Source organism: Aedes aegypti, chromosome 2 (assembly GCF_002204515.2).
Source record: "Aedes aegypti strain LVP_AGWG chromosome 2, AaegL5.0 Primary Assembly, whole genome shotgun sequence".
Classification (NCBI taxonomy): domain Eukaryota; kingdom Metazoa; phylum Arthropoda; class Insecta; order Diptera; family Culicidae; genus Aedes; species Aedes aegypti.
Genome location: NC_035108.1, coordinates 266,704,816 through 266,717,156, shown reverse-complemented (window position 1 = coordinate 266,717,156; position 12,341 = coordinate 266,704,816). Strand labels below are relative to the sequence as shown.

The 12,341-nt window shown below is 36.3% G+C and overlaps 1 protein-coding gene across 1 annotated transcript; it reads left to right on the top strand.

The window, feature by feature from the left end:
- Positions 1 to 1,039: 1,039 nt before the first annotated feature.
- On the top strand, positions 1,040 to 12,095 carry LOC5574736 (zinc finger protein 600). The gene is made up of 3 exons (XM_001661570.2): positions 1,040 to 1,867; positions 1,929 to 3,027; positions 11,000 to 12,095. Exons 1-3 carry the CDS (start codon positions 1,839 to 1,841, stop codon positions 11,888 to 11,890), a joined length of 2,019 nt encoding a protein of 672 aa, XP_001661620.1. The 5' UTR covers positions 1,040 to 1,838; the 3' UTR covers positions 11,891 to 12,095.
- The last annotated feature ends 246 nt before the right edge of the window (positions 12,096 to 12,341 follow it).

Below are 12,341 nucleotides of genomic sequence, written 5' to 3'. Positions count from 1 at the left end.
AATACTTTTTGAAATTATTTTCTTTTTAAATGGCACAGTGCTTATGAAAAGATGTGAAACTAACATCGTGAGGCTGAATTGGCGGGTTTTTTAAGCTTTAGACAAAGTTAGAGAACAATTTGCTTAAGGTGGCACACTTGCCCCAAATCCCGCTAGATAAGTTATGTAAAATACAGGACGCTTCGATTCTTAATTTTTCCCCGATGACTTTCTCACTTTTCACCACCTATAATCAGAAGCGTTCTAAAACTCTATCTTTGTTTTTGTACTGGACGCTTGAGCTTACGTCAAAAATACCCGTTTACTGAACTGAACGTCAAACATGATCAATAGTGTCAAAATTGAGATTTAATGACCGCATGACTGATAAATCATTAAACAAAGTACACTCAGAAACACGGGTAGTCACATAATTTTTAAATTTTAGCACATATTTTTTTGTTCTATCTGCCTCTCTTTCATTATGTACTGAATTTCATTCATGTTTGTCAATTCTCGTGGGTTAAAGCATCGCTTAGTTTCAACCCAGTCAAAATGACAGTTAGTGTAAATATTCACAGCAGAATGAAGGAGAGGAAGATAGAAAATAGTCATTAATGCATAAACTTTAGTAATTCTGTGACTAGTTCTATTTCTGAATGTAAAACTTAAATTTTGTGTACGTCTGTTTGTCTGTAAAGGGTCAGCGTTGGGTTTTTATTGTTTCCGTGTGTGTCCCCAAAGTCGAACACCTAAAAATATTTCTGCTCAGAGCAACAGAAATAATTTCACTCAGCTTATTGAAAATTCTTTGTCTCTTCTATTTTCTGCTAAAAGAAAAGTTATCCAAAATAAAAGGTTTCCTATTCTTTAAATAAAATAGAGAATTAAAATATTCATAGAACAAACTTCAAAATATGTTCGTACGAACTAAACCAGAATCTGAGTTGAATACTTTCGGCGTGTAAACATGTGGGACTACCGCTGTCCATTCCCTCGGAGCAAAATCAAGAACATCGACTAGTTTGACAAGCTTGAGCGGCTGCTCAAGCGACCGGTCACAAACAGGTCTCTGACATGTAGATTGGTGTAAATTCGTACATGATTCAATCGTGTTTTGACAAAAATAAGCGAAAAGTTTAGTGTGCTTTGATGTAAATTAAAATGACTTATTTTCATTTCATGCATTCATTTCAGTGTGTAATTTTTCATTTGACAATATCAAGTAGGGTATAAATATGATCGAACAGGATTTGATTGAATGTTAGGTATTTCATATACAAGAATGAGGGTGAATAATCGTAAACATGATCTAGAGTTTATCACGTGATCGAGAATTCAGTTTAGTGAAGGATTATTTGACAAATAGTTGCGTCGTTTTGGTCCCTGTACGTATGTGTTCGGCCGAAAATGAAATATTTGGCTGAGATCCAAATACTACACAAACTATAAACTTGATCCCTACGTAAAGTTCAACTAACAGGTTATCGTTAAATATGGTTCAAACTATAAATAACAATATGATCCAAAAACTTGACATGTCATGCTAGCTGATTGCGTACACACTTGAGCCCAATATTTTATTTGTTTACATAGTAAGACATAATAAATACGATTATGGCAGGGCGCTGGTCAAAAGTGAAAAAATCTTTTTTGTTGTGATGCGATCGTCGTCACTTGTCTGCAAATTAATTTTTATTTTTGTACTGTGATTTCGTTTTCTAATGTTGGACAGTAAACAGTTTAAATGTAAAGTTGTACAGCTAAAAAATTGAAAGTTTGGCATTGGAATTCTTTGTGAATACAGTGAATATTTATGTGTATTGAAAGCCATCTCCACCAGAATTTATACTCCGAAAATGGATTACAATTCGTACAACAAAATTTTGTGAGTTTTATCATTGCATGTTACTTCTTACTTCTATTGCTTAGCAATATTCTTATTCTAGTGTGGCTCCCAACCAACCCGCTCCTGGTAGTTCTGGATTCTACCCTGCGAATAGTCCGGCCGCTTTTTTGAAGGTCCCGAATCCCGCACTAGTTTTAAAACAAGAAAATATCTCTTCTGAACCGAATAGCGGGACTGCAACGCCGCCAGTAAACTACAGCCAAAGTGCTCAGCATTATGTGGACCCTAGTGGACACCAGCAGGATAAGCACGTGTACTATGGCAAACCTCTGGATCTGCAACTGGTGTCGAATCCCTATCTACCACATACTCAAACCACTATCATCGGTCAGCAGCAGGCAACTTTTCAAATGGCACATGACTATCATGAGCATTCAAACGCGTCAACGATAAGTACTGTAGATCATCACCAACCATACAGCGTGCAAGCTTCGCCGGTTCCTCAAACTGCCAACACTCACTCGGTTGTGCAACATTCCAGTCAGGTTCCGGTTGCAACGGGGCAGAAAATTACTTATGGGTGTGAAATTTGCGCCAAGACTTTCGATTCTAAAGCCAAACTGGACAAACATCAACGTACGCACAATGAAGATCTGACCTTTGAATGTCGGGTGTGTGACAAGAAGTTTCGGTCCCAGAACACGCTGACTTGCCATGAGAAAGTCCACGGGGAAAACGCGGTGGACAATAGCTTCTCTTGTGTTACCTGCGGGAAGGTATTTAAGTCCGAGGAAAAGCTGCAGATTCACATGCGACTACATACCGGTGAAAAACCGTACCAGTGCAAGATTTGTATGAAGTGCTTCAACCATCAGTCGAACTTGATTGCTCATTCGAGGACTCACGAAAAGGTTCGGAAGGCGCTGAAATGCGAACGTTGCAACAAAGTGTTGGACAACGAAGAACGGCTTGCCATCCATATGCGACTGCACACCGGTGAGAAGCCATACAAGTGCTCCTACTGTGACAAGCGATTCAATCACAAAAGCACGGTTTGCACGCACGAGAAAACGGTTCACATCGCTGCCAACGCGTACAAGTGTAACCGATGTCACAAAACGTTCAACCAAAAGTGTCAGCTGCAGTATCACGAAAAGCTGCAAGAGGCGCATACGATAGCGTGCGAGCATTGTGACAAGGTAAGGCAGAGTGAAGGGAAGTTGGTAGGATTTAAGAATGTGCGTAACCAGAGTAGGGCAAGAGGGACGTTCATAGATAATTCTTGGAAGAATGTACTTCAAATTATCCCACTGAGTATTTAATAACACAGTCAACTCTCCCTTTTGCAGCCCACTGACGCTCAGGCGGTTTGATCAACATTGACTCCGTCCCAAGTTAGTCAAACCGATATATTTTGCTGCAACCGTTTGACCGACTGTCAAAGTTCATGTTTTGAATGATCTCTGCAAGTCTAATGAATATGAGATTGTTGTTTTTTTTTTTTGAATTGTCTGTGGGGGAATATTTTTACGATTTTGGTCAATTATCGTAGTGAGGAAGAACAGAACTTTCAAAATTAAGGTTCCAGAAGAAATGGATATTGTTGAGTGACTCCAGTTATGATTCGCACAAAGTAGGGTAACGGTCGTATTTTGGACCCCCTAAGGAAGTGATTTTAGTATTTTGTCCTAATTAATTATTTGGTTACATTTGAAATTTTGTTGGAGGCTTCAATTTCTGTGAGTAACGTGTTGTAACGGTTTCATGGATGAACCGATTAAATTAAATAAATTTCAGATAATATAAACACATTTCCTATGCACAAACAGTTGATGCAAGTGCGGAATAGTCATATCATTCCAAATGGCATGCGAATTGAGTTGATCTTTCGATTTAAACTGGGAAATTTACAGGAAAATGGCCCAGGGGGTCCAAAATATATTGGTTACCCTATTCCAGCAAAACTCTAAAATTATGAAGGGTCTCTGTTGGGGATTATTCTGAACAGCCATCAATATGGGAATAGCTATACTAATTTCTTCAAAGCTTCTATTCAGAATTTTTAGTGGCTTCTTCTACTTTATTCTACTTTGAATTTTTTCCAGGAATCCATGGGTTAAACTAAGAATTCCACCAGATTTTCTTCATAGGTTTCTACCAGGATTTTTTTTTAATAGTTCCTCTAGAAATTTATCCACAGATTCAACCAGACATTCTTGCTGGGAACATCTTCAGGCATTTTTCTACTAATTATTCAGGACTTCCTCCACTGTTTGCTTCAAAGATCAATACAAAAAAAATCGTCGAATGATATCTTCAGTAATTTTTCAGAGCTTACTCCAAGGCTGTCTCCGAGAATTCCTCCAGAGATTACTATGACAATGTCTTTAAAGATTTCTTCGGGAATTCCTCTAGAAGTTAGTTTCAAGGATTTCATCATGCATTCATGGGCGTAAATAGCCATCAGATTTGAGGGGGGCCACGGCCCCTTCTCATGAGAGATAAAAGTCGTAAAGGATTTAGATAACTTAACTTATATTTGTGAACCGATTATAGTGGCGCACTTTTTTACAGAGGAAGATCAAAACCTAAAAATCGTACAAAACCGATTGGTCAACTTTCTTAGATATCAAATGTCACTTTTATGAAAAAATAGTTAACGTATTTAAAAATGTATTTTTTCGTTTTATATTGCCAAGATGACGTATTCAACCCAATCTTATAGATCTAGAATAGAACACAAGGATTTGAAAACAGACTATATTCAGGATTTACCATTCCAATTCGTTTTGAACTCTAATTATTGTTCTTAATTTGTAAGTTTTAAAACAAGATAAAGATTTAAGTGTATCAGTTCAATTAAGGTTCAAGATCAATGTGAAATTCAAACCTTTTGAATCCATGCCTTGATTGACTTTTTTCGCACGATCAGGCAAATTTCGCTAAACTTGAAGATAATATGTGAATTTGGGGTAATTTGTAAATTTCTCTGCGAGTTTATATAGGTCGAACTTTTGCCCTGCTAATTCGAACTTTTGCCACACTATGGGCGAAAATGTAAGTAATTATGTTGTAACTAATACAACTCAAAGTATCTTTATGATGCCTAAAAACGCCCTTACATAAGAAATCAAAGAAGATTTTATCCTTATTTATTTCCATGCAATTATAATTTTTACGTCAAAAAACAACAAATAGCCATAATTTTTTCAAATCTCAATTCTTATGATATTTGTTTTGAAAGTCAATTACTTGAACACTATGACATTTATTAGCTTTGATTTTAATTAGGCTAGAAATCCTAAAAAGAAAATCTTAAGTAATGTTCAATTTTGAGTTACTAAAAACCGAAAAATAAATCCAGCCGGTCTTAAAATATAAATGTACGGCTAAGAAATACACACACTTAATTCTGAATGCCTAATCTCGGCTAATTTTAAGGTGAAGATGAATCGAAGCCAAAGTTCAAATTTTCAAGAGCACGGATCTGGAAAATCAAACATCCGTTTGAGCTGAAAACCTCATCGATTGGTCACCACCAGCTAGTGACCAATCGATTAAGTTTTCAGCTCAAATGGATGTTTGGTTCTCCAGATCCGTGCTCTTGAAAATTACAAGTTTGGCTTCGATTCATCTTCACCTTAACCGAGATCCGCACAGCCGAGTAGTCGGCAAACAAATTTCCTGGGATTTCATCAAATAAAAGTCGAGTATCAGTAAATCTTACTTCGTTGCTAAGCAACCGGACAATTTGTTAGCTGAGTCTCGGTTAAATTCGGGAAACCGAGATTCGCACAGCCGAGTTCGTGAAAAAAATCTAAGTGTGCATGTTTACTAAAAAATTACATTAGCTCATGCTTGAAAAACAATCAGTTTTTATACAGTAGATTGACATAGATGTATGTAAAGGTCGTCTAACAAACGGCTTTTTCATAGGACTTGGTAAAATAAGGAATCTGAGCCAAAAGAAATTCAAGAATGATATGTGATTTTACATGCATGAAACTCTAATGTTAGTGTGGTTTACAGAAAATTGATTGAAGTTAGGCTTTCTAGATTTTTTCAAACTTGTAATAAAATCATATAAAAAACACAAATAAAAAACAAAGCAGTACATCATCGATATCTCTTCATTAAATTAGAAACAAGTTTTATCTATTTTTCTTACAAATAACGCAACGTCTTCCAATTACAGACATTTTACATGAATGCATATATATTCAAAACGAAAGAACATCTCTGAACCGAATTGATGTGGGGACGGACCTGGTGTAGCGGTTAGAACACACACGCCGAGGACCAGGGATCGAATCCCATCCCGGAGATAGTCACTTATGACTTAAAAAGTTATCGTGGCGACTTCATTTGGAAGGGAAGTAAAGTTGTTGGTCTCGAGATAAAAAAACTCGTTAACAAAGACAAAATAAAAAGAATTGATGTAATGTCCATATAACCTACGTAAGACGCCTAAAAATGTTGCGTAGGAAAAACTTATGAAAAAATCATATTATAAACACTTATAGAAGAATTAGAAGCGTGTCTTAGAACAATCTTTAGTATGAACAAGTTTTTACGTTTGTTCTACAGAAACAAATAGTAACATGGTCTTATTATCTTTTCAATCTAAAAACTTCAGAAAATTAGTGTCAATATAACATTGAAAAAAAAAATGTTATCACATCTACGACTTTACACGGTTTGACGTTGTTTTTTGAACGAATCCGCCACTATCTTACTATACGTAAAGGGTGTTCACAGTTTTGCTGTCACATTTGAATGCAACTGCTTCACTGTCGTCTACTTACCAGCATTTCATATCTGGTCCCGACGTCTTGCTGCATCATTGTTTATTTTTAAGATTTTATTGTAAAACTTTACTATAATTCTCATACACAAACATTTCCCAGTAACAACGATTCGTTCTAGATAATTGATCACAAAACATCGCAGCTTGTTTTAAAATATGACAAGACTTTGGTTTTCTAATTAAGAATACCACTACAAATGGATCGAGCCAGTTCTGCTAGTTCTAAAACATGCTTCAATGAACTTCAATATCGGGAAAGGGCAAAAAGGAAATAGTATGGCAGTATGTGACGATTAAAAATTACATATTGCTATTGAATGATCATCCAGAAATTCATATTCAAAATGCATTTAACGGGATAAGTATCATAAGTACATGTTTGATACTAAAAACTTTTAACTATATTTTAATTTTTTCTCCATTTTTTTCGAGGGGGCCAAGCCTATGATTCGGGGGGGCCAGGCCCCCCCTGGCCCCTCCCTATTTACGCCAATGCATGCATTATTCAGGCATCACATTACGAATTCTTTCAGATACTTATCAAGAAATTAATCGCCAGAAATACCCCCAAGGAATTCATTCTATGTCAAGGAAATTTGCCTTTCGAAAAGATCCTGGACCGTTCGGGATTCAAACCCAGACACCTTCAGCATGGCTTTACTTTATAGACGCGGACTCTAACCACTCAGCAAAGGAAGGCTCTCAATATGAGTTATTTACCCTGCTTAATTTCTTAAGATATTTTCAGTTATTCACAAATATATATATATATAAATTCGCTTCGCATTTTGCGATAAATCATTCCATAGATCCTCTGAAAATTCGTTTTCTTAGGATTTTGTATGGATTTTTTGATGAAATGTATCCTGCAATTAATAAAACAATTTAATTGGAGATACTTTTGAGAACAAATACCAAAGTTCTTTGAAATTCTGAAATTGCTATAATTTTTATTTACAAATTCTTCCAGAATTAACTAGTCTTATTTTTTTCGGAGCTTTTAAAGTGATTCCACCAGGAATTGACAAAGCTGTCGAGGGGGACGGACCTGGTGTAGGGGTTAGAACACACGCCTCTCACGCCGAGGACCTGGGATCGAATCCCATCCCCGAGATAGTCACTAAAAATATCAGTAGTGACGACTTCCTTCGGAAGGAAAGTAAAGCCGTTGGTCCCGAGATGAACTAGCCCAGGGCTAAAAATCTCGTTAATAAAGATAGAAAAAAAAAGCTGTCGAAGAATTCCTATAGGAATTATCCCAATAGTTTTTAATAATATAACCAAAATTTTAACTCTAACACTTCTTAGCATTGATCTAAGCAGGCATTCCCTTAGAAATTTCATCAGAGATTTTTCCAGCCACCTTGAATTAAACAAAACATAAAATTTCTTCAAGATATTCCTGAAGGAGTTTTTGATTACAATGAATTACTACAGAAACTATGCGATTTCACCAGAAGGTTTGCAGAATATCTCATTTTTTCTTCAATTTTTATTTTTTCAAGCATTTATTCTAGCGTTTCTTCAAATATTTTCCAGGCTTTACCAAAAAAAAAAAAAAAAAATATCGACAGAAAATTGCTTGGTAATTTACTTGTACCTCCTACTGAAGTTCCTTAGGACTTTCTTTAGACTGTTTATGCTTCATATACACGAATACTAAAAAATATTGAAACAACTGAGAGTTAATTAATTTTAAATATACAAGCTTTTTATATGATAATCACATAGACAGCAAAGTTCTCTTCGTTATGTGTACAGTCAAGTCGGCGCTCTGACAAAAGAGACTACAATTCTGCTATGACAGCTTTTTTAAATGTTTTGCCACCTTTGAAGATGGTTTAGTAATGTATACTTTTGTTTTACGACACGACTCTAAACTATTCCAGTATTGCTTGTGTTGAGTTGCCGCCCAAGAGTTTATCTGAAGTTTCACTCAGCACTTAGAAATTGGAATATGTAGCTGATTTGGGGCAAAGGAAATCACGCGATCCCAACTAACAATTCAGAGCCACAAATAAGTATGCATGTTTAACTATTGTTTAATGATGGTAATGACAGCTGAATGCAAATTTGGCCCTATAAGAAGCTGAAAAGATGCACTTCAAATACAATAAATATTAAGCTTTATGAATTGGAATGAATAAGATTCACCACTCATTTAACGTTTCTAAAGATTCTCTTTTGAATAGTCAAGATTTTTTTTGACTATTCAAAAGATTTTGGGGGCTGTTTGGGCACATCAGGCGTTAATCATCAATGTTAACTTCCTTTTCCCGATCAGCCTTCATAGCCGTGTAGTGTCGGTAGCGGTTGTTTCAATTGGCTAAGAATTAACACTACGGAATGCCTGTTCCGGTGGTAAAAGTCCACCTAACAGGTGACCCCTAAATCATGCGGCTTTAAGCTTACCGTGCCTAAGAATGAATGGTTAGGGGGATCTAAATAAAACCTAACCGCAAGCGGAGCCTGTGCAGTACCAGGCACGCTATGTCTGAACCAGACGATTATGAAAACCGAATGTACATCGGATTTTTTCTCGCTAGAGTTTAGTATTTGGGTTATATTTTCATAATCGGAAAGTTTTAAAATATTACATCGGTGAAATTTTGATTTTTTTTCCACTTTTTAGTCATTTTTCATCACGTTTTCGACGCATTTCCGCCCATACAAAATGTATGGAAAAAATTTCACCGATAGAATATTTTAAAACCTTCCGATTATGAAAATATATACCAAATACTAATCCCTAGCAAGAAAAAATCCGATGTACATTCGATTTTTTATAATTGTCTGGTTCAGACATAGCGTGCCAGGGCGCCCTCTACAGTATTATGCCCTTCCTGTGCTACCCGGAGTAATGTTGCAGGTGACCTTGTGTTTCTCCGAGATAATCGGCTGCCCTTCTTCAGTCTCAAGCCAGAGGCTAAATAAGAGTGGGATTATGAATACGTTGTAGTTTAGTTTAAATTTTCACCTCTATGGTTTCGCATTTTGCGTATCACACAGTGTATTCTGTGCTTTTCGCCTTTTAAGAGATACCGTTCTGGTTTTTTCGCTGCTGGTCTTTTTCGTTTTGAGATTGTGAAAAGCTTAATCCTGCCTAGTTTGGGTAGGGGCTACGGTTAGGATAGCTAAGTTAGACCAATCTTCAGCATTAAATATCAGCAATTTCAGCTGACCGCATCTCTCGCTTGAAGATGATAGGCGTGGTTTATTTTTGTTTCAAATAAATCGTCGAGTCTAATACACAACACTGAAGAGGGCTGAGGTCAAAATACGCGTATCTGCCAAAGGATACAATTTTTACTAGAATTAAATTATAGAGTACTAAGAATTAATTCAGTTTTTATTTATTTATAAGTATTCCACTAAACAGCTCGAAGATTAATTATCATGTTTTTGCATCTCTTGTGTAAAAGTTTCGGAATACGCGTGGCAAAATAAATAACATGACAGTATTGAGCAAACTCACAATCGACGCAATACACCGTTGCTACGCAAGGCTGCGGTATCTTGGAAGTTTTCTGGCTAAAAATAGTGAAATTTTGATTTTAAATGTTTGAATTCGAAATCATTTGAATATTTTATACAATGTATATTTATCAGTCCATGCCAGCAACTATTCACCGTTTTGATTCATATTATGGACACTTGAGGCCTCAGTGAAGTATAACTCATCAAAAAGCATATAAAATAAATCATTCTATTTGATTTCTTTGCGTTATCGAGCCTCCAAAACACTCAGCTTTCAAATGGCGAGTAAAGATTTTGATTCTGCAACATGAATAATTTAAAATAAATATTATACTCCATACTTTTGCCTCATGTTCCGGACACTTTGATTCTAATTCCGGACAGCTCAAGCAAATCATAAATGGAAAAGTCAAATCATCAATTCAAATCGTCAAACCACTAAAGAAACGTCTAAGGTAGTTCAGTATTACAAATTTTCGTAGATATTAATGGAAAACGTTCATAAAAACGAGCCTCGAAAGTGAGAACTTTTGAGCGGCAAAAATTGAAACATTTCGAGTGAAATGTTTCCCATACAAAGCAGAGTGTGCGGAATAAGAAGCTGTCCGTAATATTAATCAAAACGGTAAGTAGCGTTGAACACAACCTGTACACATTAAGCTCATTTGACAGAAATCCGCGTGAATTTTCACCGTAATCTCAACAGCTGAACTGTTCGGTAAAATAAAATACCGTAACTCCGGTAGAGTTTTACAGATTTTCTTTAGTTTTTAAGGAAATGGTATAAATTTACCGTTATCCGGTTATTTATTTATTTGCAATTTATTCATCGTAACTAAAACTATTTTGATGATTTCATAAGAACTATATTGTTTTTTTTTTTTCAGATATTCTGTTACCAAGCCAGTCTTAAGGAGCACACATTCCGGGTACATTGTCCCCGTCGAAAACACCGAAAGGACAGATTAGCTGGCGTGAACATAGACAATGAAGGCCGCAACAAATTCAGATGTGAGATTTGCTACCGTAGGTTCTACTACAAAAGAGCCCTGGACATGCACATGGGAATCCATGACATTGCACTGGATGTAAATGCTTTGCACTTCTCATGTAACTACTGCCCGGAAACATTCACTGATGAAGAACCACTGCTTAAGCATGAAGCTGAACATGTTGCGAACAACACCACCAATTTCATGGAGAATATGAAAGCCTTAGAGCAGTCAGAAGACCCTGAAAATGGACAAGTGCTCGGCAAATATCGTTGCCCTTTATGCTTCAATCGTTTTGAAGAACTTTCGGAGTTGAAAAAGCATCACAAATCGCATCTTTGCTCCAATCCGGAAGAATGCACTAAATGTAAGCCAACCTTGGCTGAAGACTACGATTTCACCGAGGGGAATTATGACGAATCGGAAGACAACCGCACCATTCAATGTAATATTTGTGAGCGAAAGCTTGAAACATTCGAGTTGTTTCAAATCCACTTCCATTATCACACATCTCGGGTGCCGTTTTATTGCTACCAGTGCCGAACGGAGTTCCCGGACAAGAAAGAACTCTATGCCCATTCAAAATCGCATGCACCGAAAGAATCCGAAGCGCACACTTGCGAGGTCTGCAACAAGATATTCTCCACGAGAGGAAATTTCAGGCGACATCTCAAATCTCACGAAGCCGTCAGAGATTTTGCGTGTGATCGGTGTTTCAAGCAATTTGACTACAGAAGTGAACTTGATCTGCATCTGAGAAAATCTCATGGAATAGATTACTCGTAAGAAGTGGTGATAGCAGGTACAGGAAATATTTTCTACAAGATTATGCTACTTTTACGTTTAACTGTAGAGTGTTCAGGAATTTTTAATTAGATAAGAATGATGAAAGTTTAACTTAGTGTAGGACTACTTTTGTTAGATCACTAAGATCTATAGAGTAAGGAATAGTAATTCAATACAAATAAATTCGGCGCAAGATTTTTTTTAATTAAGTAAGAGAAATTATTCCTGGTACATGCAAAGTTATGTGGTAAGTAGAGTGATTTAATAATAAAAAGACAACTTGGTATTGAATTATCCTAACGATATCCAATTGTAGTAAAAATTAGCGATACTATGCTAAGTATAACGAGTTGAAATCCTGTTGATCGAGGATATTTTCAAGTTGTTAACTCTATCGACTAATCAGGGCATAAAATATATTCCTGCTTTCTACACGATGTAGAGAACGGTG

Bases quoted from the DNA above. Each gene is read 5' to 3' on its own strand.
- LOC5574736 (XM_001661570.2), top strand. From the start codon at position 1,839: ATGGATTACAATTCGTACAACAAAATTTT. The intron at 1,868-1,928 runs GTGAGTTTTATC...TTCTTATTCTAG, and splicing joins AATTCGTACAACAAAATTTT to TGTGGCTCCCAACCAACCCG. The intron at 3,028-10,999 runs GTAAGGCAGAGT...TTTTTTTTTCAG, and splicing joins CGTGCGAGCATTGTGACAAG to ATATTCTGTTACCAAGCCAG.